Source organism: Mustela erminea, chromosome 21 (assembly GCF_009829155.1).
Source record: "Mustela erminea isolate mMusErm1 chromosome 21, mMusErm1.Pri, whole genome shotgun sequence".
Classification (NCBI taxonomy): domain Eukaryota; kingdom Metazoa; phylum Chordata; class Mammalia; order Carnivora; family Mustelidae; genus Mustela; species Mustela erminea.
The window spans coordinates 20916765-20942371 of record NC_045634.1 but is presented as its reverse complement, the minus strand read 5'-3'; the positions used below and the strand labels follow the sequence as shown (position 1 = coordinate 20942371).

General features: G+C 38.0%; 1 protein-coding gene across 1 annotated transcript; it reads left to right on the top strand.

The window, feature by feature from the left end:
• The first annotated feature begins 21815 nt into the window (after window positions 1–21815).
• Window positions 21816–24343, top strand: C21H8orf48 (chromosome 21 C8orf48 homolog). The gene has a single exon (XM_032329284.1). It carries the CDS (start codon window positions 21851–21853, stop codon window positions 22751–22753), a length of 903 nt encoding a protein of 300 aa, XP_032185175.1. The 5' UTR covers window positions 21816–21850; the 3' UTR covers window positions 22754–24343.
• Window positions 24344–25607: the final 1264 nt, after the last annotated feature.

Sequence of the window (25607 nt, the reverse complement as noted above, 5' to 3'; positions counted from 1 at the left end):
GTAGAGTTTTACAAGATTATGCTTAAGGTGCAACTTGAAATCACCTTCCAGATGTCTCATTTATAGAATATGACTAGTTCGTCCATGAATCACCAACATGTCATTCTGCTTCTGCACTGGAGTCTCATGCAAACTAAGGAAATACCAAAGGCCTCTGTTCTCTTGGGTCTTTTATTGTAGGATCCACTCAGTCTGTACTGCCTTTTGATAATGAAAGCCAGCATTGAAGATAGGCTATGCTTCCAATGAGGTCGACATCTTAGTAATTGGCCCTAATCACTTTGGAATATTATATCCCAGGTTTAGGCTTCTTTCCATCTTCCATATTTTATTCATCAATCACGGTTTCTGTCATAACTTGGCAAAGTCTCTGGAATGCTGTATATTGTTAAAACAACCCTCTATTTCCTGAAATAGACACTCTATGTATCCTAAGAGTGAACAAGTCTTTGGAGAAGGCCTTTCTTCTTGAATTAAGTTGTAGAGAAGAAACACACTCTTAAGTTAATAATAATCATATGTTAAATATCTATGACATGTAATTTCTTAAGATCCTTTGATGAATCGACTACTTTTATTGCATATGACTGTTCCACTTAAATAATGAGGAAAATCTTATATTATCTGACAGAAAGCTGATATAATAATAGAAGTATTACCTTGTATCAAAATCAGTTTAGTTGGGAAATAATAGTATTTTTAGTTCAGAACTCAGATAAACAACTGAACAGATTTTTTTTTATAAGCCCCTGGAGATTCTTACTATTGATCAAATATTGATCTTTCCATGGCTTTACAAATAGAACTCAAAGCCCCAGCACTATATGAAATTGTCTTCACAGACTTGGATAAGAGGATCTCTCTTGCTACGGACTCAAAACTTAAAAGGCTACTCATACCACAAGTCACATTTATTAAATGTAACAAAAAAGAAAATGAGTACTTCTGTCAGTGACATAACCTGTAACTACTCTCTTGATGAATACTCTTCAGGCACCAAAGAAAAACTTCTTTCCATCTGTTCTCTGTCCTTCAAAGAAAGGTGGTTATATCCTATTGCTCTCAATGTCATGAAGGTTTATGGGTTTTGCTTCTGCTGGCAGCAGAGACAGACATGGCTAACTAAATAAGAAGGCATATTTGTTGAGGTTGGGAAATACAACATGCTTTTTCTAAGTATTTGCTAGGTTGATTTATAATTTTAAAATATTTAACCTCAGGGCAACTGGGTGGCTCAGTGGGTTAAAGCCTCTGCCTTTGGCTCAGGTCATGATCCCCAGGTCCTGGGATTGAGTCCCACATCAGGCTCTCTGCTCAGCAGGGGGCCTGCTTCCCTCTCTCTTTCTGCATCCCTCTCTGCCTATTGTGATCTCTCTCTGTCAAATAAATAAATAATCTTAAAAAAAATATTTAGCATCTATTTGTGCCCTTGACTCAGTCCCCACCTTCATATATCTGACTCTTCTACTCTCACTAATCTCAGTTCCTAGCACTTTTCTCCATAGACACTTTAACCATTTTGAAATACTTCCCATCCTAGAACACCCTTATATCTCATTCATTTTTCACTGGTTGCTTCCTTTCTTGGAATATCTCTCCTTTGTCTACGGAAAAATGAAAATGAAACTTTGTCATATTTAAGATTCTATTAAAGTATTAATGCTTCTTTAAAATTTTCTCAAGCACCCCAGACTTCAACATAGATTGATAAAAAATAACACTTAAAATGTGAAATGCTAATATTAAGTCCCAAAACACTGACTCCAAAATTAAGTGCTAAGATATATGTTGACATAGTGCCGAGGACATAATAAGAGTTCAAAAATGTTTGCTGTTGTTATTAGTTCATGTTAAGCTTAACTGTCTCCCCCCGCCCCCCCCCAAAAAAAACCACACACACACTAGATCAGTTAACTCTATTATACGTTTCCAGAGCATTCTATACTCCCATATTGGCTATTTTTATCACTCACACAACCTGACTAATATTTGTCTTTCTGGGTCTATCTCGTTCATTCTTGTAAGCCAAACATTCATTATTTAACTGATATAATGAATTAGTATTGAGAGGGAAAATAAGAGGTGAGATTTGGAGAAATATGTGAGGGTCTGGAGTACAAAAGTAAGTATGAAGATGATGGAACACATTAAGGAACTTTTAAAAGAAATTAAAAAAGATGTAAGGGATATAAAACACATATTTAGAAAAATAAAAGAAGGGATATTTGAGGCATTTACTTAGATGTCCCAAAGGATTATTCATCTGAAAATGGTAGAGAATTATTAAATTAATGAGCTCATCCTCATCCTTTTACTCCAGTTCCATTAGAGATATGCAACAGCCTTACATCAACTGCTAAGACATTTTTCTTCAAAGTTAATGTGCCTTGTCTATATCTTTTTCAAGGAAAATAGTCTCAGTTAAATCTGAGGTAATTCCTTCTAGTGTAATCACCTGGCATATCATTGGTACTTAAATAATGTCAAATATTTGCCTTAAGCACAATGATATAATTATAAAAATATGCATATATTTTATCACTTCTAGAAAAAGAAGTTTGATATAAAAATTGTAGTGGAGGTATAGGAAACTGTACTTACTCTGATCAGCTTTTATACGGATTAGCAATACTATGGCTTTAGTTGATGACATAACTTAAGAAGACACCACTTCTTGATAGCATAGAAATATGCTATATTTCTTTCTCTAATTAAAAAAAAATTTTCAAAATATAGATTTCTATGACAAAACATTGGTAAACAAGAGGGATGGTAAAAAACACAATCTAGTTTCTTTGGATTGATATTATTGTTGATTAATTTTTTAGTTGAGTCACAGGGAGCATCTCCTATGTTTTCGACAACAGAATTTGTCTTTTCAGAAAATACTTTTTGGCGTTCTAGAAAAATATTGCAGTGTATTGAGTGAAATTACAATTACAATTATTATTCCCATGAAGGAAACTTCTCTCATTTATATCTTTTTCCCCTGATTTATAAAATACAACAAGTCTCTTATTTTTTGAATTCTTCCCTTTCCTTTAAATTTAGTTCTAATTGGCCAATTATATTAAAAAAATCAAGAAGTACGTCTCCACTTATTTAAAAAAAAAAAGACTGATTTTCTTACTCTCAGGCTGAAAAATCAGCAGTAAAAACACGGCAAGGAAATAAACATCTTGAGTAGAAATTAAGCCAAATCTTCTAAAGTCTGTTATATTCAATAATGAGTCTTAGTGGGATTTTAAGTCTATGAGTATTAGGAGAAAACACTGAAGGTCAGGTAGTATAATTGTATTACAGGGAAGTTAATAGCTTTTTCAAAAGTCTTTTCTTCAGGAGCTCATTACCCTGCACAAAGTTACAAACTGTATTAGAAAGTACTTCCATCTGAGTTGAAAATTCATTAAAACATGCTACAAAGAACTAGGTAAGGTAAGCAAATTTAACTGATTTAACCCTATAATTACATTTCAATTATCTGTGTTTCCACATATCCATGAAGTATCCCAGTGAGATCACACAGAATCATCCTTGTGTACTAAACACACAGAGTTCATGTATGTGACACAGTCTGAATAAGGTTGCTACATTAAACAGCAGAAGGATTAAATTTTTAAGCCATGTTTAAAAGGATGTGGTAGAGAAAACATCTGGAAGAGAACAGGTTGATTGAAATAGGTCTGTGTGGTTTCAGGAATGGAAGGTCATATTACACTAACCTCCATAAGAACTCTGAAAGTATTACTGCCAAAATAGACAAAGGTAACTCAGGGATGTAATACATTCAGATTTTCAAGGATCATGGAAAAAACTGGAGCTTAAGGTCAGTCTAGCAATGCATTATACTTTATTTTCTTCCTTTCCATTGTTTTCAAAGATGGCTATCTGGCACGTTTTTAAAATACATATGGATAAGAAGCAGCAGCTATATTCATGAAAGAAATATTTATCACCTTACCAGGTGCCAGGCAGGTACTGAGATTAGAGACTCCAGAATCTGACCTGAGAGGCAAACAACTATCCTGACCACACAACAGAGCAGCAATAACCAGGACTGAGGTTTTGCATGATCTGCTTGAGATATTTAAGGACAATGTGAATTTTAATATTAAGCATGAGGGTAATCCTCACTCCTGTCTAATGGTGGAAAAAAAATAAAAATGTGGAGGCATATGGTTTTCTGCAGAAGCACTTTGTAGAAAGAGAAAAGAAAAGAAATAAGACTCTTAAAGCAAACTATTACATATTTTCTTTTAGTTATTTCTAGAGCAGCTTTAGCTGTCTTAAAATTAGCTTAAACCTGGGGTGCCTGGGTGGCTCATTGGGTTAATGCCTCTGCCTTCAGCTCAGGTCATGATCTCAGGGTCCTAGGATGGAGACTTGCATCGGGTTCTCTGCTCTGTGGGGAGCCTGCTTCCTCCTCTCTCTCTGCCTGCCTTTCTGCCTCCTTGGATCTCTGTCTGTCAAATAAATAAATAAAATCTTTTTTTAAAAAATTAGCTTAAACCCTATCAAATAGATGAGACATTTAGTCAGATTTCTGGCTACAGTTGTGACTTGAATCTAGCTGCATGTTTCATTTCTAATCATGGAACTATTCAGCCATAAAGAAGAGTGCCATCTTCCCATTTGCAACAACATGGATGGATCTAGAGGGCATAATACTAAGTGAAATAAGTCAGTGAGAGAAAGACAAATATCATATGATTTTACTTATATGTGGAATTTAAGAAATAAAACAAAGGAACAAAGAAAAAAGGGACAAACAAACAAAAAAACCCAGACTCTTAAATATAGAGAACAAATTGGTGGTTGACAGAGGGGAGCTTGGCAGGGGGAATCAGGTGAAGTAGGTACAGTGCTTTAAGGGTACACTGACCATTATGAGTTCTGAGGAATGTATAGAATTGTTGAATCGTTATATTAACCCATGAGGCTAATATAGTAACACTGTATATTTATTATACTTTAATTAAAAATATATTTTTATTAAATCATTGAATTATACATCTAGAAAGAATCACAAAAAATTCTGGTTCAGAGACCCTTTAAATCTGTTGTTTAATACAAACCCTGCCACATTTTTTAATGGTGAAATGATCTAGAAATCAATGGAGTAAATGAAGATAAACAGGTTTTTCTCCTGCAAGAATTATCAATGAAGTTATTACCAGTGTGCCTTGTGTTTTCTGCAAAAACAGCACAGTTTATGGCATTTCCCAAACTTCTTTGATTTAGAACATTCATGGGGCATGTTAACTTGAAAACTCTTTGGAAAATATTGCCTTAGCCCAACTCAACTTACTCTGCAGAGACAGAATTAAGATTCAGTGAATTAAGTGATTTATACAGTAGGTTATAGTGAGCCAAGACTAAAAACTGAGCTTTTGAAGATTTATTAATTTACTTTAGAGATAGAGAAAGAGAAAGAGTGAGCATGAATTGGGGGATCAGAGGGAGAGGGAGAGAGAAACTTGAGCAGACTCTGTCCTGAGTGGAGAGCCGTATACAGGGCTCAATTTCATGACCCTGAGACAAGGTCCTGAGCTGAAACCAGGAGTTGGATGCTTAACCACTGTGCCACCCAGGCACCCCAGAACTAAGCTTTTAGGTAGTTAGTTTAGCACTCATTCTTTCAAATGATGGTCTTCAGTTTGCACACACATATCTCTGGGAGCACAGAAAGATGTTCCAGACATACGTAGGCATTAAGAACTTTAAGGGCATCTGGCTTCACATTTCTTTCTTAAAATTGATTTGCCTACAAACAAGTTTGGGGGTTGGTCATGGGGCAGGGTTGCTCTCTCCTTTCCTTTATTCTCTTCTACAATGGTATATTGGAGAAAAGACTTCCATTTAAGGAAAAGCAGTATGTTTTTAAGGAATTTCGTTGGCTGTCAATGCCTATCCACAGAATTAGGAATAGGAAAAGCAAACTAAAATCTTGTTACTTCAACTCAAACAATATTAGTCTCATTAATGCAATAGCTATCAATACACACAGAATCTTAACATACTAAATTTTGGTAGTAGTAGCTATTAATATGCCACTGATTGTTAACAATCGGTGAAGTAACCTTTATGAATCGTTATATTGCAAATTGCGTACCAGCTGCTTTTATATATGTATACACCACCTTTCTATTATTTTCGATGAAGTATCTGTGCATTTCTCTAAGGTCTTTCCATGCATGTACTAAATCCCTTGCTCTCTCACCTGCGGTAGATAGAATATCGTTTCTGCCTTTCTCTTCCTGTCCTGCATCTGCATATTTTCCCATTTGATTGGATTTCTTATCAGCACACTCACTACTTTTCTCTCAGATTAAAAACAATCCTACCTTAAGTCCACTGCAACTCCAGTGGGTTCGTTCATCTGTTTGTTTGTTTGTTGATTGATTGATTTATTTAGGGTTTCCTTTTTATAGCAAACATTTCAAAAGAGTTACTGTAAACATTGTCTCTACTTTCTCGCTCTTCTGGTTCTCCATAAACCTAGTTCCCATGAATCTTTGATTCCCTCTAACTCAAAGCTATTCTTGTCAAGGTCACCAGAGTCCTCCATATTAATAAGTCTAATGGTTAGTTCTCAGCCTTTCTCTTACTTAACGATATTTGATACAGCCGGTGACTTCCTTCTGTTTGAAACACTTTCTTCTCGGGTTTTTAGAACACTACATTTCTGTTTTCTTTGTATCTCCCTTGCTGCTCCTTCTCAGTGTTCTTTGCTGGACCCCCCTCACATCCTTATCCTCGACATTAGAGCCCATCAGGGCTTGCTTGTTCATCTTCTCATTCATAAACACTCTTTTTGTGATCTCACCCAGCCTCACGGCTTTAAAAACTATCTATACACACATGCCTTTCAAACTTCTATATTGCCATCCAGTTTCTTCACCTTGGGTTCCAGACTTATATCCTGGAATATCTACTTGAAATCTCCACTTAGGTTTCCAAAAGGCACCTCAGAGTTAAAATTTCCCAACATTGCCCTTCCAGTCTTCCCTTCCAACTGTTTGTCTTTTAGTCTTTTCTATTTGCATTAACTGATAACTCAGTGCTTCCAGGTTCTCAACGTTGACTCGCCTCTTCCTCACATCTCATGCCCAATGCCACTGAGAAATCTTTTAACCTCAAATTTCAAAATGTCTCCAAACTATAACCATTTCTTACCAGTCCCACTGCTACCATTCTGGTTCGAGAAACTAGGATCTCCAGCTTGGATTTTGGCTGCTCTGATCTTTGTACTCCAACACCATAACGCTTCCCCATTCCTCATCTAAAATCTGTCAGAGCAGCCAGGGATATCTTGTTGAAATGTCTGCTCAAAATATTCTAATGGCTATTTATTTCACTCACCAAAAATACCAAAGAGTTTCCAATAGCCAACAAGGCCATACACGATAAGGTTCTCAATTCACGCTTCACGGTTAACCTCCAATTCCACGAATCTTCTCCAGCCAGCCCAGGTCCTTCTGCTGTTCTTTATGCATGCCCGACTGCTCTCACTAGAAAACGTTTGCTCTTGCTGTTCCCTTAGTTTGTAATACTTTTCCTCACCAACTTCATGGCTCATTCCCTGACCTCCTTCTTGTCTGTTCAAGTTTCATCTCTTTGGAGAGACCCTCCCAATGTAAAAATTATAACACACCTCAGGGCTTCCTTGCTCTCAGTCTTCTGTGTTTTATTTTTTTTCCATGTCACATACACCTTCTAATGTAATTCACTGATTTATTATGCTTATTATATGTCTCCATACAGTAGAATATAAGATGTCTGAGGTCAAGTTTTCTTGTATGTTTTATTTGCTATGTTATTCCAAAGGGGGCAGGGAGAGACCATGTTTGGAAAGATACAAAAGATACCAGTTTTGGAATAGTGAACACATCGCGGAGAAATGGCAAGGCATAAAACTGGATAGGGATGACCAGTTGGCTTTAGTTTTACTATTTGTAACATGTATTTGTTTTTTAACAACAAAGGACCCAATCATTTTTGTTACATGTTCATGGTAGGTACAAGGGTTCTAGTTGTAATCCATCCTATGAAACTTCTGAATGTTAAAAATATTTTATAATGTGAAAAATGCCAATGTACTAAGAATGAAAAAGGGTGGTACACCCAGCAACTGTAGGTCTGAATGACTGGAACACAGATGGGAGAGAGGGGCAAATGGCAGAAAGAGAGAAGAGAGAGAGTACTGGTTGGGCATAAGGTGGTAATAGGAAGTGTGGCTGTTTTATAAAAGGGTATTTGGAACAGGCATCATAGAGCAATGCTTCTTAAGTCTCAACAACCCTAGAAATTATGGAGGGCTTTGTTCTAATGTGCAAATTCCAGTTCAGTTGGTCTGAGAGAGGTTGTGTCCCTTGTTAAGACTCTGCCAGGTGATACCAACGCTCCTGGTTCTAAAGCACTGATAATAAGGTCCTGCAGTGTAGGATCTGTAACATGGTTGCACAGTGGAATCCCCTAGAGCATTCTAGAAAATACCCATGTCTGGATCCACTCCCCCGCACCAAAGATTTTGATTTAATTAGCACAGGAGGTGGTCTGGCTACTGACCTATATTTTAAAAGGTGATATTAAAGCACAGCAGAATTTGAGAAAAGTTGTAGGGGACCCAGGCTTGGTGTCTTGCCTCTTCTGAGGGCTCCCTCATGATGCCTGTTTCCTGCAGCCTCCTTCTGAGTGTTTTGGGGTAGGGGTCTCCGGGCTGCACTGCTGGCTGCTGCTGCTCAGGCCAGGCCACACGTCAGAGATTAGGACCCAAATGTAGACACAGGCTGGACATATAACTGGAGTGCTTTTTACTGAATGAGGCCCAGCTGGCCAATTATTTCAAGTCCCTGACCCAATGTTCCATGCGACACAAAAGCAGGAAAAACCTAGGCTACTTCTGAGGAGGAAGCCATCAGAGAGGCTGCCATCTTGGCAGACCAGCAAATCAATGATTTGATCATTCAAGTCATTTATTATCTTCAAAATGTGCTGATGGTCTGATAGGCACAAGACCTATAACTTAATGGTGAAGAAGACAGACTTTTGCAGTCCTGGTAGGGCTTACAGTCTATCAGTTGTGACTTACCGTGAACAACTTAAGACACCATGTGGACTTATTTATAACGTGGTCATTGTTGTGTGCATATTCCGTCTCCTGAAAGCAGGCGCAGAAGAGGTCTAAGGGAGAGGTTTGTCTCAGATGATGGATAAGCTGAGACCTGAAGGAGGAGTAGTAATCAATGAGGGGAACGGGTAGGAGGCAGGGGAAAGCCGCTGTTGAATACTGAGTGTTAGGCTCCTTCTCAGGGGAGTTTTCAGCTGCTTAAGCAATTTCCTTTCTCCTTCTTCCTCAAGTATTTCTTTTTTTCTTCCTCAGGTATTTTTACATAAAGACTTTAGTAACTATTATCCTGTTTCACTGGTTTTGTTTGTTTGTTTTCAATCTGAAAGAGCCAATCTATGTCAGCTATAGTTCCAGACCAGGCAAAACCATGAGAAGCAATAAGAAACGTGACGCAGGGGAACTGTGCTCTCCCCTAGTTGCAATGTGGGCAATTATTTGGAGAGGCTCTGGAGTGGAAGGAAGGGAGAAAGGAAGAGAAGGGTGTGGGAAGAGTTTAGAGGTTGTGAGGCCAACTTGAACACAGGTGCTCTGGATCCAGCAAAGGATGTCAGTGTCGGGGGTGCGACTGAGGAGAAGCAGCCTGGGTGTGTTGGGGGGTTGTTTCATGACAGGATTTTGTGACTGGGGAGGACGGGGGAGAGGAAGGACTCATGGATGATCCCAAGGATTCAGACTCTTTGGCTCATGTGCAGGTTTCTTTTCTGTGTTTCATGAGTCTCTAACCTCTTGACCATACTTCTATTACCCAATTTCTGTTATTGTCTAATTACTTTAATATCTAGTAATTCTAGACTTTTGATGGCATAAGTATTTCCAAATACTTAGTAACCGTAGGAAAAAGCAAAGGGAATCAAGTTACTTGTTTTTTGTTTTTTTTTTTTTTTAAAGATCTGCTGTCTTTTTACGGGAAATAGAATATTACATAACTGGAAGGATGTTGCTCGGCATTCCATTTGTTCCACATGCCTTAGAATATAATGTTGCTAGGTCCCTGGGCCATGGGAGAATTGACTGTGAGACAGTTTGATGCTGAAAGGTGGGGTGGGGTAGACATGCCAAAGAGATGGAAAAAGTAGCACTCACTTAAAGAAGCATCCAATCAAGAGAATTTAAAACTCAAACATAAATTGCCAAAATTATTGACAAAATACCATGACAGTGTCTTTACCTTGGTTAATCATTCTGTTCAGAAATACTTGTCATGTATTATATAGACACCTAGATATCTTTCCTATGAGATAGTGAAATACCTAGGAATGAAGATCTACATATAATTTTTAAGAAGTTGGCAGAAACCGTAATTGCAATTTCCAACTCCCACCCCAAACAACTGTCACTCCAAAATTGATTTTAATCTTTAACATATTTCTAAGCAATACAAATATTAGGTGAGGAACAGGGAGAAGGATGTTATTTCAGAATTTTTTTTTTATCAGAATTCAATCGTTTTTCTGGTATGTTTTATTTATTTAAATTTTTTTTTAAAGATTTTATTTATTTATTTGTCAGAGAGAGAGGAGCGAGAGTGAGCACAGGCAGGCAGAGAGGCAGGCAGAGACAGAGGGAGAAGCAGGCTCCCTGCCAAGCAAGGAGCCCGATGTGGGACTCGATCCCAGGACGCTGGGATCATGACCTGAGCCGAAGGCAGCTGCTTAACCAACTGAGCCACCCAGGCATCCCTCTGGTATGTTTTAAAAAGTGGTTTAATAAGTGTTGGGGAGAGGTGATTTAGCAATTATTGGAAAAACTATAGGTCTGACACAACTGCATCTCATGCTATTATTATTATGGTCATAACATATGAATACATTATAATATGTCCTAACATGAAATCAAAATCTGAAGCTAATTCAAATGATAGCCTTATGCACTAAAAGTACTTTCCTTAGTGAAAGATTGGAAAAATTTGATAGAAAACATTTTTAACCCAAAAATATGAAGAGAAAAAATTTAAAAATAAAAATATGAAGTGAGGAGGAAAGCAAAATAAATTCTCTGCAGGGAAATATGTTTGCATTTAAAGAGTTTAACAAAATCGGTACATGCATTTTAGTAAAAGAAAGAATTCAGCCTCTACTAGCTAGAATAGTGGCTGGCATTGTGAGATTAACTTTTCTGACGTTTATGTTCTATTGACCTGAAAAGTCCGATCATCTCACTAAAACTGGGAGATCAGACAACCAGAAAAAGATATGAAGATGATAGAAATGTTAAGACGGTAGAGCTCAAGGAGTTCCTGTATTTCCTTTTTTTTTTTTTTTTTAGGGTAGAGGGCAGAGGGAGAGGGAAAGAAAGAATCTAAAACAGGCTCTGTGCCCAGGGCAGAACCTGATGCAGGACTTGATCTCACAACCCTGAGATCACGACCTGAGCCAAAATCAAGAGTTGGATGCCCAAACGATTCAAATACCCAGGCACCCCAAGAATTATTTTGTTTTAATCACTTCTGCTTTTTTTTCTTCATTGAGGAAATAACTTGTGTGTTTGTAGTTATTTTCTGTTCAAAATGTTTACACATTTAATTTGTACTAGTGCTTTGGATGAGTCTTACTGGGTAGAATACAAAGGCAAAAAATCAGAATTAGAAAAGTAGAATGCTGGTTAAAAATTAGTTTACTTATCATGTAGGAGCCCATTAGAAGGATCTCAGTCTTCAGGTTTCCTACTAAATCTACCCTGGAATTCCAAGGATGGTGACCACAACTACTCCATACTGGGTAATACGCTCTAGTCTGTATTACCTTATTTAATCGGCAATAGCACTGAAGAAATGAAGGCTGCTACCCCTATTACATTATAAGAAACAAAAATGAAGGAGCTGATAGAACTTGAGTTTGGGGAGGGGATTCCTAATTTTTCTTCTTAAAATTTGTAAGTTTAAGCAATCTTTTAACTTTTCTTGTTTGTATTTAGGTTAACTGAAGCCCATATTTTATAGATGCCTGCGGAAATCACTCTTAATTGTCCCTTAGGTCACTTTATCAAAGCTTGTGTTGGAGCCTATCCATATAATAGAAGTTGAGGGAAGGAAGGTGCCCAATCAGATAACACAGCATGAGGATATGTTAAAATATAATAAGGGGATCACTTTATTTTTTAAGATTTTATTTACTTACTTGACAGACAGACATCACAAGTAGGCAGAGAGGCAGGTAGAGAGAAACAGCGGGAAGCAGGCTCCTGGCTGAGCAGAGAGCCCAATGCGGGGCTCGATCCCAGAACCCTGAGATCATGACCTGAGAGGAAGGCAGAGCCTTAACCCACTGAACCACTCAGGTGCCCCTTGAATAGTCTAATTAGTGTTGATCCATTTGATACCATTCTCTTCAGTGGCTTTCACCCCCAAGATTATATCTCCACATGATTTCAAATTATAGTTCTTGGCTTTGGGGGATACAGTAATAAAAAGGGGCAGGCAATGGGGTGCCTGGGCGACTCAATTGTTTAAGGGTCTGCCCTGAGCTCAGGTTATGATCCAAATATCCTCGTTTCGAGCCCCACATCAGGCTCCCTGTTCCATGGAAGCCTGCTTCTCCCTCTCCCTCACCCCCTGCTTGTATTCCCTCTTTCACTGTCTCTCTCTCTGTGTCAAATGAATAAATAAAATCTTTTTTAAAAGGGGGGGGCAGGCAAAAACAAAACAAAACAAACTCTACAACGTTACAAGAATTAGCTTAATGGCATAGAGCCACATGTATTAGTGAAGGGTCTAACAAGTTTGATGCATGAAATGTAGCCACAGAAAGGATTAGAAGCAGTCTCTGCTAGCCAGAACAAAGGCTGATATTGTGAGATTTCAGTGGCATAATATACAGGCCTCAAATAAGAGTTCTGGTCAGTGAGACATAAAGGAAGTGCTTCATTAGATATCATAGTGCATACCTCTCAGGCCTGTACCACGGGGCAGCACGCAGCAAGGGCATGGGTGCAAAGAATGAACTATTCACTCAGGTTTCATAATCTTGCTCTGTTTCAGCCTCCTGGGTTGACAGCTTTCAAGTTAAGCATGGAAGGCTCTAAAGAAACAGTCTTACATTCTTCAGTGATAGAGTTTGTTTTTGGAAAATGCCTATCTAAAATAAGGAGATAAAATAAGTTGAGTCTGTGAGCTCAATTTATTGCATTAGATGTCTTTCCAGAGCATAGTGAGATTTTTATGATTGCTTTGAACACTTCAATAAAATAGTTCTAAGGAAATATGGGCCTCAAATGAAATTATTTGCAATTTCTATGTCATTCAACCCTATGCAATCATATGAATATTCATTTTACAGTGAAAGCTCACTTTGTAAGTAGGAAAATTACAGTAAAATGTTTTGCAAAGATATGGAGAGGAAAAATCATTCTGTGTAGTAGTTTTCAGGAAAACCACTGTGAATTCCAATCTTTTTCTCCATCATCCAGAGTCAGAGACCTCTGGCCCTAAAAGAAACACAAAACTACATAAATCAAACTTAAATTAATGACATTTCTGGATTCATTTCATATATCCTCTGTGTTTTGAAGAGAAATGTATTAAAATTAATTAGGTTCTGATTTATATTAATTTCTTAGATGCCAATGTCAGTATTAAATAGTACTATCCAAAGGCCCAGGGACCCAACTTCCTAAAATTGCATAAAGATGCCAAGAACGGTTCTTAATATGAAGTAGAGTGAAGGGGAAGCAAATAAGGCTAGAAAACCTATATATTATATTGTTACCATAGAATTTTCCAGAAAATAGCAAAAGAGATCATACAATTCAAATTCATATTTAACATTATTTGTTGTGAAGAATATCACTATTGGTGCACTTAAATATATTGAAGATATTTATTTCTAAAATAACAGTAATTTCTGCCCAATACGTGTTTGAATTTCACCAGATACTCAAATGAAGCAGTGGGAAATCAAGGCTTAAAAACATTAAAAACCCTGAAATACACCAATCAAAATATTTTATTTTTTTCTTTTTAAAAAAGATTTTATTTATGAGAGAGAGAGAGAGAGAGAGAATGTGTGCACAAATGTGTGTGTGGGTGGGTGGGAGGTGAGGGAGAGGGAGAGGAAGAGAGAGAAGCAGGCTGTCCGCTGGGCAGGGAGCCTGAAGAAGCTCCATCCCAGGACCCCAAGATCTTGACCTGAGCTGAAGGTGCTGAGCTTAAATGACTGAGTCACCCAGGTGCCCCATTTTTTTTCCCAGTCAAAATATTTTAAAAGATCTGTTCAAAATTAAAAATTTAAATTTTTCTGGGGCACCTGGGTGGCTCAGTGGGTTAAGCCGCTGCCTTCGGCTCAGGTCATGATCTCAGGGTCCTGGGATCGAGTCCCGCATCGAGCTCTCTGCTCAGCAGGGAGCCTGCTTCCTCCTCTCTCTCTCTGCCTGCCTCTCTGCCTACTTGTGATTTCTCTCTGTCAAATAAATAAATAAATAAATGAATCTTTAAAAAAAAAAACTTAAATTTTTCTTATTTTCCAGGAGGAACAATAATATCTTACTTAAAACACTAAATGTGAGCCATCTCTCTAAAGGCTGGCCCGTCACATTTTTAACAGTGTGAGAGAATTTAATTTGTATTCACAGAGCCCCCAAGGGCCTTCATCTAAAACAAAGATACTTCTTTTTTTTTTTTTTTTTCTTATTTACTTATTTATTTATTTTTTAATAAACATGTATTTTTATCCTCAGGGGTACAGGTCTGTGAATCACCAGGTAAAACAAAGATACTTCTTAATTAACAGACAAATGAAGTCGAAATTACCACCTAGAATGTAGCCCTACCTATACCTATAAAGCAGTTGGTCTTTTCTTAAGTCCCTATACTTAACTACTCTTTTTTTTTTTTTTCTCCCTTAGCAAATCACAAGCAGTTTTACAATAAAAGTCCATCCTGGAGGCAGACTATCGAATTAGCCTTTAATCTCTTTTTCATAAAAACCACATACTAGGGGCACCTGGGTGGCTCAGTAGGTTAAGCTGCTGCCTTCGGCTCAGGTCATGATCTCAGGGTCCTGGGATCAAGTCCCACATCGGGCTCTCTGCTCAGCGGGGAGCCTGCTTCTCTCTCTCTCTCTCTGCCTGCCTCTCCATCTACTTTTGATCTCTCTCTGTCAAATAAATAAATAAATAATCTTAAAAAAAAAAAAAACCCACATACTATGCGTTCACTTGCATTCCCACCAAATTCTTCTGTTGAAGTCTTCACCTCCACTACCTCAGAATGTCTATCCCTTTAGAGATCTGGTCTTTACAGAGGTAAGCAAGTTAAAATGAGGTCATTAGTGTGGGCCGCCAATATTAGACACCAGTATGGCTGGTATCTTCATAAGAGGTGAAATTTGGACACACAGACATACAGAGGGGCAGAACACCATATGGACCTGAAGACAACCATCTACTAGTCAAGGAGAGAGGCCTGCAACAGACCCTTCCCTCACAGCCCTCAGAAGGACCCAACCCTGGCAATGCTCTGATTTCACATTTCTAGTTTCTATAGACTGTGAGGCAATTTCTGTTGTTTAAGCCTCTTAGTTTGTGGTATTTTATTATAGCAACCCCAGCAAATTAGTATACCACACAAATAAAAAAAATTGATAAATTTCTTCAATATTTTATCTATCTATCAGAGCTTTGCTATAGTAGCATTTTATAGAATAATTCTATGTCACAAAGATCATTCTGACTTTTGTTTTCCAAGATCAAAATCACTTCTAAACTATCAAAAGTTTTATATATGTTTTACAAATCCAAGACAAAGATGCAGCAACTCTAAACAATAAACACTAAACTAGCAAGCTATAAAATAAAAATAGAGGTATAGATGGCATTCCAGTGTATAAATATTAATCAGTTGCAAGATATAGTGGAAGAAGTAACTTCCTCTATGGTCACTAGCATAAAACTACATAAAACAAAATAAAATCCATAAAGAACCTAAATGAAGAAACTACCTGAAAGATACCAAAGTACACTTGAATACTTGTAAAGACATGTCAAATTTCTGGTTAGGAAGACCCAATTAAAAAAAATCCTCAATGTTTATAAATTTAGTGTATTCTAATAAAAGAATATGTGTGTGTGTGTGTGTGTGTGTGTGTGTGTGTGTGTGCATTTTTTTAACTTTTATCCTGAAGCAAGACAGGTTGGTTATAAAGTTCATTAGGAAAGATAAAGAAATAAGAACATATAACAAACTCCTAAAAATCAAGGAGAGGGGTCTGGCCCTGTAAGAAGCTAAAACATATTATAGAGTCTGTTAAAACAGTATAGTGTTGGTATGTAGAAATAGAAGGACAAACCAATGTATTAAAGTTGAAAATACAAGAAAAAAAAAACACAACACAACACAACACAACAAAAAACCAACATAATACAACAAAACAAAAACTAAATGTGTGTGGGAATTTATGATAAAGTCAGCCTCTAAAAGCAGTGGGGTAACAAAGAACATTTGGGAAAGTATGGTTGAGATCACTGGATAGCCATACAGAAAAATATACAATTATGTTCATTCTTCATATTAGAGAAGAAATTACAAAAAGGATTAGAATATTAACACAGAGAAGAAAAAGACTCACAAATACTATAAGAAAATATGAGTGAGTTTATTTATAATATGGGAGTAGACAAAATTTTTCTAAATATGATTAAGAATTCTTGAACACTAAGAAAATGGATAAATTTGCTATATGAAATAAAAATCCAACTTTTGCATGGCAAACAGCATAAGCAAATAAAAAGACAAAGTGGAAAAATCATTTGGGACCTCTCTCACAGACAAATGGTTAATACTTCCAATATTAAAGTGATTTTAAATGCTTTCTTAAGAATTCAGAAGAATGAATCAAAAATCTTGTGGTAAAATGAATAGATAGTGCTCACAAAAATAACTGTAAATGGCCCTATACACATAAAATGGTGTTCAATCTCACTTATAATGAGGAGAATTCAGTTTAAAGTTACATTGAAATACCATTTCTCATCCATTAGATTCACAAAAATTCAAAACTCTGAATACATAGCCTGATGGCAAGGCTCTTGGGAACCACTGTTCTTATACATGGCTGGCAGGAATGCAAAACATGCTCCCCCACCCCCAAAGAGGAGAATTTGCAAGTACGTTGAAAGAAGAAAAAAAACAAAAAACAAAAACAACTACACATGCCCGAATTTTCAATTTGCTAATTTCAGTCCTAGAAACCTTATTGGAGATATACCTCCCCAAATACTAAGAAAAACTTGATTCCTTATGAAACCAAAATGTTCATCAAAATGTGGAGATTACTATGCTACATTCCCACAATACAATGCAGCTGTAAAGAAAAACGAGGAAGGTGTGTATAGCTTGAAGGGAAGTGACGTTACAGATAGATATTTAAGATAAAAGCAAAAAGAAAGTGTAAATCAATGTGTAGAATATGTAGAATGTGTCTTTTTTGTGAGAAAGGGTGTACAAAAGTATATTGATGTATAATTTCAAAAAGATACTTGAAAGAATATATGGAAAACTTCAATTATCATCTATAGGGAACATAACAGTAGCTTCAGAGAAGAAAATTAAATTTGTCTGCTCTTTTTCCTTTTTTAAAATTGTTTGTACTTGGGAAGAATTTGTGGAGTAAAAGAAATTTCTACCAACCAAATGCAGTGATCAGACCTCACTATAAGCACTGTGACCCACAAAAAATTATTTTTGACACAGAGAAATTTGAATACAGAATAATTACTAGATGATATTAAGGAATTATGTTTTAGATGTGACAGTTATCATAAATATTATATTTCAAACTGCACATACATTTGACTATCAATTACAATTTCAGGAATTTATCATAAATGTAGAGCTATGAATGTATATAAAGATTTACTAGGTAAACATTTATCCTGATAATTTTTAGGAGCAAAAAAACCTGGAAATACTTTGTGCCTAGATAATTTAATTATTAAATAAATCAAATATGTTGAAATTATGTTGAAAAAGAATTTTTACAAATTTAATGGAAAAGCCATATTATTGCTAATTGAAGAAAATAGTTTATAAAACAATATAATCTAGATTTTACTAACAAAAAATTATTCAAGGAAAAATAGAAAATATTTTATAAGTGCTTGTAGTATAATCTGTGAGAGATCAGAATTCAGATTACTTATTTAAAATCAACATTGAGGGACGCCTGGGTGGCTCAGTTGGTTAAGCAGCTGCCTTCGGCTCAGGTCATGATCCCAGGGTCCTGGGATGGAGTCCCACATCGGGCTCCTTGCTCGGCAGGGAGCCTGCTTCTCCCTCTGCCTCTGCCTGCCTCTCTGTCTGCCTGTGCTCACTCACTCTCTCTTCCTCTGTCTCTGACAAATAAATTAAAATAAAATAAAATAAAATAAACATTGAGTGTTCGCTTCAGAAGCACATATACTAAAATAAATATTGGTGGCTTATCCTTATCTCTTAAAGTACAATAAACATATTACCTTTGAAAAGCAATAATTGTTAAAGCAAAGGGCAACTCTGCATAAGGAAATCAATCTTAGAAAATTTATAGAAGACACACAGGAAAAAGGAATGGGAAAATTGAGATATTTGTGAGGGAAAAAAACATTTTAAATAAATGAAGAACCAATACTTCTTATAAGTTGAAATAATTTTTTTAACACGAGTGATGTAAGATTCTTTACTCTGCAAACATCATTTCTCACCGTGAGATTTCTGACACATTCATCTTAGACCCTTAGGAGAAGAAATTCATTTTGTTTGATCCACAGAACCAAGTACAGTGCTGTGAAGTTTATGTGAAGGGTAGAATATCGTTGAAAGATTTGTCAGCTTAATTTCCCTTAGTCATACACTAGATTCCCTCCTGGTACAGTGAATACCACAATGGCGCCAGGAAGGGGTACAGGCTAAATGCCACCTGGGAAGGAAGGAGCTATGACAGCTGAGGGGAGAAGGGCTTGCCAGATGGGAAGAAACAGTGTGAGATAAAGGGAATCAGACAGGAAGACTAACTTATTTTGACCTTTGCTCTCTGGGGTTAAGCCCCATAGCTGTAAAGCACATTTAATTGTTGAGGAAAAGCTGGAAGAAGAGCTTTGCCCTGCTCCCCATGAAGAACTTGGAAGGAGCAGTGTTTGTAAGGCAATCAAAGTTGTGCCATCACATGGTTAGGCCAGGAACACCTGATTCATCTCTTTACTTCCCATTTCTCCACCACCCCCACTCCAGGCCATCTTAGGCCACAATTCCCTCTGTAAAGGATCCCAACATTCCCATCAGCCCCTAAGAGGTGCCTAAGGTTTCTGGAGGAAAAGGTTACCAGAGGAAGTCATCTTAGTGATGGTGTGCTACACTGTGGATATCAAAGCACATTCTCTCTGGCACTTCACAGGCGTGCTTTTCAAAGAAAAAGAGCCAATCTACAGGAAGGAGCCCAAGTACCCATGGGTGTCCAAAGCCTGGGCAAGAGAGCCAGGAGAGGTTTTCACCAGTTCCCCTAACCTTGGATTTTGTCAGGACCCTGGAAGGAATGTGACTGACTGTACCTTGGAAAACACCCATGTTAAGAGTATTAAACAGGGGTGCCTGGGTGGCTCAGTGGGTTAAACCTCTGCCTTCAGCTCAGATCATGATCTCAGTCTCCTGGGATTGAGCCCTGCATTGGGCTCTCTGCTCAGCAGGGAGCCTGCCCCCTCTCTCTGCCTGCCTTTCTGCCTACTTATGATCTCTCTTTCTCTGTGTCAAATAAATAAATAAAATCTTTAAAAAAAAAGAGTATTAAACAATTTACTGGGTCATGCTTATTTTTTTTTATATTTTATTTATTTATTTGACAGAGAGATCACAAGTAGGCAGAGAGGCAGGCAGAGAGAGAGAGGAGGAAGCAGGCTCCCTGCTGAGCAGAGAGCCCGATGCGGGACTCGATCCCAGGACCCCGAGATCATGACTTATTATTATTAAAAAAATGGTTAATAACAGATTATTCTACCCAAATGTATCTGCTTCTAGATACGGTATTAAAAATAGCTTATTGAAAGATATGAATATACTTTATTACAAAGTATAGCTCCTTTGATCAATATTTTTAGGAAAAATATGGGTTATAATGAATTACATATAAATATTCAGATAATAAAGAAAGTCTTAATGAAAATCTTGAGCCCTTGAGATGGGGAAATCACTTGGAGCTACCCATAAATTATCTGCTACCTCCTTTGAAAGACTAATATTATATGATAAACTATTACCTGGGTTGAATACACAAAGTTGCAATCTCTTTATCATCTATGTGAAGCTGGTTCATACTTGAGAGATGCTTTTTGAACATTTCAGCCTTTTGACCCTTTGTTCATGAAAAGATGAACATTTTTTAGAATAACATTAAATATATCTGGCTAGTCTTGAACAACATGTGGCAAGGGAGCTGACCAAGGAGCCCATTCATTCTCTTAAAATAATCTCAGATACTTACTAAGACCTAGAAAAAGTCCATTTTCAGAAACAACGTATTATAATTCAGAAACAACGTATTATAATTCACAAGAACAGTTATTAATAAAATTCTACTATGTTTTTTAAAAGGCTCTTTTAAAGGGTTAAGTCACGGGGAAAAGAGTAAAATTTCCCACCCAGGGGTGGATTGTGGATCAGAAAGATTAACATTGGAGTTCCTTGAGCTGGTAGTACACTGGGTCTGTGTGAGGTTATATTCATTTGTTTTCACAGTCATTCAGTGCATTTACTTAACAGATTTATCCAATGCCTTCTAATGTGTCAGGTACCTGGTGAGTGCTGGGCAACACAGGCTTAGTTTCTGCCATCATGGAACTTTTAATCTAGTTGGGTAATGGGGGTGGGGGTGGGTTACCATAATATAGCAGCAAACCATGAAAGAAAGGCTCTAAAGAGTTTGGGGCAGGACGGGTATGAAATCATCCCTGAGAAAATGGGACTTGAAGGAGGAACAGTAATAAATCATACAAAGAGAAGGTGTGCTAGTGTGAGGGGAACTGCCTGAACCAAAGACCTAAAAACCCGTTGTTTGGGAAAATCCGAGCACAGAATGTCATCCCAATCTGGGAGCACAGAAAGTTGTGCAAGATGTGCGGGCAGGAGTCTTGTGGGATGGTTTCAGTCGTTCAGTATTTACTCTAAGACATGGTATACGAATAGGTGAGCTGGTTCTACGATCCGCAGATGGGTTTTTGCTGCGCTTTTTGACCAGCTTTTTTAGGGGGGGAGGGGGGCGGGGCGGGACATACATTCTCGAATTAGAGGTCACCTGTGCTCATTGGCCTAACACACGTACGCTCGTGAGACCCCTGAAGAAATGCAGTTTGCTAGCTTCTCTCATGAATCGTTAGACTTTGTACTTAAAATAGCACCAAGGAGGAGCCGCCACAGAGACTACGGAGCCTGCGCTTTGCAAACCCAGCCAGCTCCGTTCTGGGATCAGGCAGGCTACTCTGGAGAGGGCGGGGAAAGAGGAGGAGCTCAGCGCTGGCACCCACTGCGCATGCCCAGCCTCGTTGCCAAGGCAGCCGGGAAGCCGTAGCCCGGAAGCGGATCCTTGCAGAGCTGCCTGCTCTGAGACCGACCCCTGTGGACTCCCTTGTGACCAGTTCCTGCGCCCGTCTTAATCAGGGCAGAGCAGATGAGGAGCCCAGTATGATGCAAAGTGATAGCCATTCACCTAGAAGCCTGGGAATTGAGGAGAGCACAGAGAACTGGCCCAAACGGACATCAGGGCTATGGGAGACCTTTCTGATGGGACCTTTACTGATGAGGTTCAGAGTTCCAGTTCTTTCAGCTCCTCCGGAGGACAGCAGCCCTGGTCCCATACCTCTGGGAGCCCATCTGGGAGTGGAAAGACCACTGCACGCTTGGAGTATCGAGACAGACAATCTGAGCTTTCAGACTGCCCAAATAATGAAAAGAAATTCACTAGAAAATGGATCAACCATCTCAGGGGCAAAAAAACGAACTCTGGACAGCGCCAGTGGGACACTAAACTTCAAACAGAAACCACTCGGGTATCTGATGAAGAACTGAATGCCCTGCGGTCTTTTTGTGACATTAAAATCAACCTGATCTATCACAGAGCAAACTCCAAGGAGAAAAAGGGCAGCAGACCTAAAAGGCTACAGCTTAGATTGGATGCAGAGGTTTCAGAGAAAGAGGACTTAAACTGTACCGTTCCTGATGAACTTTTGAACAGAATCTACCTAAAAAACATGAGGACAACACCAAAACAGGTGGAGACAGCTAAGCAACACATTTCTTCTTGGTGTCCCCACTGCAACAGAAAAAGAGCAGAACTGGCTCAATCTGCCTTTCTGCGACAGAAGAAGACTTTGCTAGAGTCCCTTCTACTCCAAGAGAAGATAGACAAACATCTTTATACCAAAGACTTTCTTACCCGTATTGGAGATGCACATCAGGAGGGTTTTCCCAGGCTTTCAGACGACCCCAGAATAATCTGGAAAAGACTGAATGAGAAAAGTCGGATCAGATACGATGGTTTTGAAAGGTCAGATAGAGAGCAGATGCGGCTGAATGAAAAAAGCGCTTGTCACTCACCCTTTCTCTGCCGCTTGACCAAGCCACCTACTCTATCCAAACAGGAGATGGTGTTTACCAATGATAATGTGTAATGTGGATAAATGTTTCTGTTGTGTTTTTGAATAATCATCATTTTTACAGGTACTTGGGAAACTAATTTAAGACTTGACTATGCTTCCTTCACAGCTGTGTGGGCTAAAAGCTCTCCATCCAGTATGTTTATTATTATTATTGTTATAGACGGCAACACTGTAGTTGGTATACTACAAAATGTTTGAAACAATCCAGGAGAGAGATGTTGGTGGTTTAGACTAGGGTTTGACAATACAGATAGAAGTACAGAGATGTAAGAGATACTTAGGAGGTAATAATTAACTATCTTTGGTGAAGAAATGGATATGGGATTTAATAAAAGGTAAATGTTAAGAATGGTACTAAATTTCTGACTTGTGCACTTGGATGAAAAATATTAAAGGAACATTGGAAAAGGATCTTGTTTGATGGTAGTGATTAAGAGTGTGATTATCTGAGCATGGTTAGTTTAAGGTATATTTAAGACAATTACATTGAGAGGTTGGGAAATGGCTGGTTATTTGTGCTTGCAGTCAAGAGAAAAGCTCATGCCTAGAGATTTGAAATAAAGCGTGGGGTGGAATCCCTGACCTATAGTTGGAAATTGAAATCAAAGATACGGTAAACTTTTCTAGAAGGAGTGGAGTCCAAGAGGAGAGGTTATGAGCAGCTCCTGAGAAATCCAGCAACTAATGGCTGGATGGAAGAGAATAAGCAAACAAAGGAGGTTAAGAAAAATGACCACAGAAGGATAAAGGAAGCCATAGTGTTAACAGAGATCAAAGAAAGAACATTCCAGAAAGGATGGGCTAAGTATGCTAATGCAGCAGAGAGTTCCTGTGAGACAATTTCCTTACCCTTACCTGTTGGGCTCTGTTGACCTTAGCAACAGATACTTCACTTATGGAAATCAGGCCAAGTGGATAGAGGAATAAATGTAAGGTAAGGAGATGAGGCCTATGGATGTGCAATAATCCTAGAAGTTCAGCTGTGTGGGGAGAAAGGGGGTAGCTGGAGGTAGATACAGAAGTGAGGGAAGAATGCTTGCTGTGAGTGCTCTAAAAAGTCATTTTCTTCATAAAGATTTTATGGAATTCATCTTGTTCATCTGATGAAACAATATTACCCCCTAGAGAACACCATGGTATTTTGAAAATACATTTATTGGGAAAAAGTGTTAGGTGGCATTTTGAGATAGCATTTTGAGAAGTCATATTTGTTATTTTTCTCTAAAAATATAAATCCTAGAATTAGTGACAGTACCTGGAGGACATTTTTCTGCATATCTAACACCAAAGCTTATCACAGTCAAAAATAAATTTGTAAAAAACAGCACAAAATAGTTATTGTATCATATTCCAATAATAGTCTTTGGGTTTAGACTTTCATTTATGTACAAAGATACTGTTTTGTCCTGTAGAACTTAGCATATTTCCTCTTAGTCATTCCTAAATAAAATGGAAAACATTACCATTTTCATAGTAACTTTTTATTTGAAATCCACATTATGTCATGCTTTATCTTTGCTATCTCAATATATTCCCATTTCGCGTAATCAAAATTCTGAATAATTTCCTATTTAGAATTCCCCTTTAAAGGTCATAATCCGCCCCCTCTGTAAACTAAGCTAGAAATCTAAGAATCATTACTTGTTCCTCCTCTTTTTCATTAACAACCCCCAAGCTAACTTTTTCAGCAAGACCACTGGATCATTCTTCTGACCATGACTTATTTCCATCTTGTTACCACTTTCCTCATCATCTCACTCCTGGCTTCTCTCCGCTTCACTCCATTACCAGTTGTCGTAACTGTATTTCTAACACACAGACCTGCTCAAGTTATTCTCTTGATTTAAAAAATAATGATTCATCAGTGCATAGAAAGAGCTTGAATTGGGGCACCTGGGTGGCTCAGTGGGTTAAGCCTCTGCCTTCGGCTCAGGTCATGATCTCAGGGTCCTGGGATCAAGCCCCGCATCGGGCTCTCTGCTCGGCGGGGACCCTGCTTCCCTCTCTCTCTCTGCCTGCCTCTCCGACTACTTGTGATCTCTCTCTGTCAAATAAATAAATAAAATCTTAAAGAAAAAAGCTTGAATTAATTAATGCCACGTAGATGTTCTTTCAGATTTGGCCCACGTTTACCTGTCTAATCTCATCCTCCATGCCTATCCTGATCCGCGCCCCCCCACCCCGTATTTAAGCCCCTCCATAAAACTTGCACTTTCCTGAGCTCTCCTGTTCTTCTTGCCAATATTTTACAAGTATGCATTTGTGTTGCTCAGATTCTCTTGTCTTTTATAGTTAGTATACTCCTTAACTTTTTATATTTCATTATAGTAAGTAGGTAGCACAGTTGCATGATTCAAACTGTCAGAAGGATGTCAAAAGTCTGAGTGTGCAGTTTCCCGGCTACCCTGTTATCCTCTCACTTCTTCTATGTGGGCCTGCAAGAGTCCTGTCTGCCAGATTAACTCTTTACTTGCTGGATCATGGGATAATCAGGTATCCCAGGATGAGAGCAGAGGTGGAAGAAAGGGAACTGGGGAGTGGCTACTTATCAATCAGGACAGAGCATTCCTATGTTTTAGCCAGTACAACCAAATTAGTGTGTATGAGCTGACTATTCATATTAACTCTACGTAGCCACTTATACTAGTTTCTTATCTTTCCAGCATTTACGCAAATAGAAACACCAAAGATAATTTATGATATACTCTCTTCTGTACCATTTTTTCACTGTGAGAATATGTATGTGTATATAAAATTTGCCATTTTAGCCATGGCTCATTGTACCATTCAGTGACATTATTTACATTAATAATGTCGTGCAATAATTTCTCATTACCCCAAACACAAACTCCAGATCTGTTAAACA

Excerpts from the sequence above, each read along its gene's own strand:
- C21H8orf48 (XM_032329284.1), top strand. The coding sequence starts at position 21,851 with ATGGGAGACCTTTCTGATGGGACCTTTACTGATGAGGTTCAGAGTTCC.